The sequence below is a fragment of the Lathyrus oleraceus genome, chromosome 7 (genome assembly GCF_024323335.1).
Source record: "Lathyrus oleraceus cultivar Zhongwan6 chromosome 7, CAAS_Psat_ZW6_1.0, whole genome shotgun sequence".
Taxonomy (NCBI): Eukaryota; Viridiplantae; Streptophyta; class Magnoliopsida; order Fabales; family Fabaceae; genus Lathyrus; species Lathyrus oleraceus.
In genome coordinates this window covers 212,303,987-212,307,014 of record NC_066585.1, presented here as the reverse complement: position 1 = coordinate 212,307,014, position 3,028 = coordinate 212,303,987, and the positions used below count along the sequence as shown (strand labels likewise).

Sequence of the window (3,028 nt, the reverse complement as noted above, 5' to 3'; positions counted from 1 at the left end):
GAAAATTACTTCTATAAAATATTATAGAATTTAAAAATTATGTGATATTCTATCTCATCTTTTTGTTTCAATTGATAATAAATTATTTAAAATATAAGTAAATATTAACTACTAAAATATCAGTTGTGTATTTAAAATCATTGAAATTTTATATAAATGATCATCATAATAAGTTTAAATAATTTAACAGATGAATTGTTTTAGTGCACTTTTCTTGATTTATGTTTGTATGGTTTTGTTGTTTTAGTGCCATGCCGGTACTCTTAACTTCTTTTTTATCTCCATTAACTTTTTATTGTTATTAATATATAGTTTCTGCTATTAAAAAAAATGATTTGATTTAATTGTTATATTCTTTTTTTTTGTTATCAAGATGTGTTAAGATTAAAATGTATAATTACATAAAACTTTAATATTGACGTGGGTGAATATTTTATTATAATGTAACTATAAATTTGTATGGCGAGACAAAATTTTAAATTTATAGCAAAAAAAACTTTAAGTTTATATGACCAAAATATATCTATTTGATAATTTTTACGCAGACATCCAATGAAGAAAAAAAAGAAAAAATTAATTAAGTTTACGCAGTCATTTTATATACATGTGACAGGCAATATACATGGTCCCCACACTGAGTTGTGGCATCATAACTTGGGATCTAGAGGATATTCCAAAATAGGAGAGAAAAAAGTAGTATGCCATATTCCATATTACATATTCCATACATAAAAATAAAAATGAAAGCAGTTGAAGGTGTGGAAAGCCAAAGAGGAAACGTGCACCAAAAAGGAAGGTCCAATATAAAATTACTACAATTCAAGACATTATTGAGTAATGTAAAACTTATTGTAATGGAAACAAACACTGAAATAGACACAGTGTCACTCTAACAGTTAATTAACCTGAAGAAATTAAAATAACTAGATTTTCAACTTGTAGTTTTATCTATGAGCAGAAAAGTAGTCACCTTGTTGAATCCAACCTAAAAAGAAATTAAGCAGTTACATATACATAAATAATTTTAGCTGTACAAAATCCTAACCATTATTCAACTGCATCACCGTCTCTCATATATTGCACGGTCAATTTCCTTTAACCTTGTGTCACATTAGTTTCCATATACCGGTTGGTCACCTATCTCCACTGGGCGCTACTACTCTCACCCTATCCTCTCTCCCCTAATTCACCCTCCATAACTTTTTCTGACTCTCGCTCTAAAACTAAAAACGCACGCACTCTATTTCTCTCTCTTCTGTTCATTCATGACATTCAATGTAAATGAACCCACTCATAACGACCCTCCAACGGCATATCTCTAACAATATCAAAGTTGTACCTGCAATACAAACAAACCAAGTTGTTAGTTAGTTAGGGAGATTCTGCCAATACTTCATCAATATCACTGCACTGCTCACATTCCTTATCCTGTGTCACCATTTTTTAAGTAAAAATTGAAATCTACCTAACAACGATAATGCTGTGAGGGTTTTAAAAAACATCACAGTCGCGTAAAGATTTATGCGATTTCATCACGATATGATTGCGATCGTTTTAGCGTAAATTAACTATAATTTATTCTTTAATATAGAAAGTGGTGATATCTCACATCAGTCATAACCGTAGACAGTTTGATTACATTTCATTTATTATTTTTTAAAATTTTATTTTCGTTTTCAACAGTAGAGTGTTCTTAGATTGAGATGTGGTATTATTTTAGACTTACTTCTCAGAAAACCGTTTTTGTTCCTCCCTCTCGAACCTTGCAAAGAATTCATCAATCTCCTCTTCCCTAAAAATAGAAGAAAAAAAAATATACATGTAAGATTTGACGAGTGAGTTACAATATTTTGTTAGAAAATTGAACGTGAAATGGAGGAGAAAGTGGAATGAAAACCTGAACGACTTCAAATTGCGTTTCGTTGCGTTTAAGTCTACCGTTTCGAAATTCTTTGTTTTCAGCTGCAGGATATATAGAATTATAGAGATATATATCATCACATTAATCCGCGATATTTATAAACTATAGATAAAATAAATTATTACAAATAAAAAATTAAATAGGCTGATTAAAAAAAAGAAAGCATAGAGATAGAGAAAGACGTATTTGGAATCCAAAAAAAAGGTTATGACAAAAAAAAATACTGAAGAATTCCGAAACGAAAGTTCATTTTGAGAAATCAGAACTCGTAGAAACAAACCTCCGGATCTAACGACGTTGAGTCGCGTTCCTTAACGACGTTGCAGGTTTCCATAACCTTGCTGGAGCTGAAACGAGGAAGCGGAGTGTGATCGGAGCAAAATTCGTCGGAAGACACCGTGGCAGCGGAATTCACGGAAGTTACCGACGAGATACTCTGGTGATGCAAATGTGAAGCAGATGCAGTGATTTTTCTTTTCTTGGAAATGGAGGTTCCGTTTGGAGAAGCTTCGTTCATGGTTACGATTGTTGGAGAAGAGCGTTTACGATCTCCCATTGTTTATTTTGTTTGTGTGAATTGGGTTTTGGTATTTTAAGATGAGTGAGAGAGAGCGAGGTGGAAGAAGGAGCTTAAAAAGAGAGTGATCGCATAGAAATGTTAACGAGGGTAATGATTACGATGAACGGTTCAGATTTAGTTATATATTAATAAAATAACCGCAGGGAACGGGGCTCCTTTTTGTCTCCCTGGCAGTAAACGGATGGATAGTAGGTGTAGAAAACGTCATTGCCAGGATAACTGCGAATCCGTTACGGCTGAAACTTTATCTATTATATTATTATTACTGAGGCAAAATGTTTTTTTCAATTTTGTATTTAATTTAAAATATATAAATTTTTGTGATATATAATCATATAAAATATAAAATAAATATGTTATTTCTCTCTCTCTCTCAAATAAATTACTAATAAATAAATCAATAGTACTGTAAAACCAAAACATTAAAAATACACTCCCAGTCTCTTTTCACATACATTACTTTCATTTTTGTTCGTTGGTCACATAATACCATATTATTTAATTACAATTTTTTATATTTGTCAAAT

At 31.0% G+C, this 3,028-nt stretch overlaps 1 protein-coding gene across 1 annotated transcript; it reads right to left on the bottom strand.

The window, feature by feature from the left end:
- Window positions 1-553: 553 nt before the first annotated feature.
- Window positions 554-2,597, bottom strand: LOC127101919 (cyclin-dependent kinase inhibitor 3). The gene is made up of 4 exons (XM_051039345.1): window positions 2,202-2,597; window positions 1,898-1,962; window positions 1,727-1,792; window positions 554-1,339 (listed from the first exon to the last, which is right to left on the bottom strand). The coding sequence occupies exons 1-4, from the start codon at window positions 2,475-2,477 to the stop codon at window positions 1,273-1,275; spliced, it is 474 nt and encodes a 157-aa protein (XP_050895302.1). The 5' UTR covers window positions 2,478-2,597; the 3' UTR covers window positions 554-1,272.
- Window positions 2,598-3,028: the final 431 nt, after the last annotated feature.

Bases quoted from the DNA above. Each gene is read 5' to 3' on its own strand.
- LOC127101919 (XM_051039345.1), bottom strand. From the start codon at position 2,477: ATGGGAGATCGTAAACGCTCTTCTCCAACAATCGTAACCATGAACGAA. The intron at 1,963-2,201 runs GTTTGTTTCTAC...TATATCCTGCAG, and splicing joins CAACGTCGTTAGATCCGGAG to CTGAAAACAAAGAATTTCGA. The intron at 1,340-1,726 runs GTAAGTCTAAAA...TTTGTATTGCAG, and splicing joins CAAAAACGGTTTTCTGAGAA to GTACAACTTTGATATTGTTA.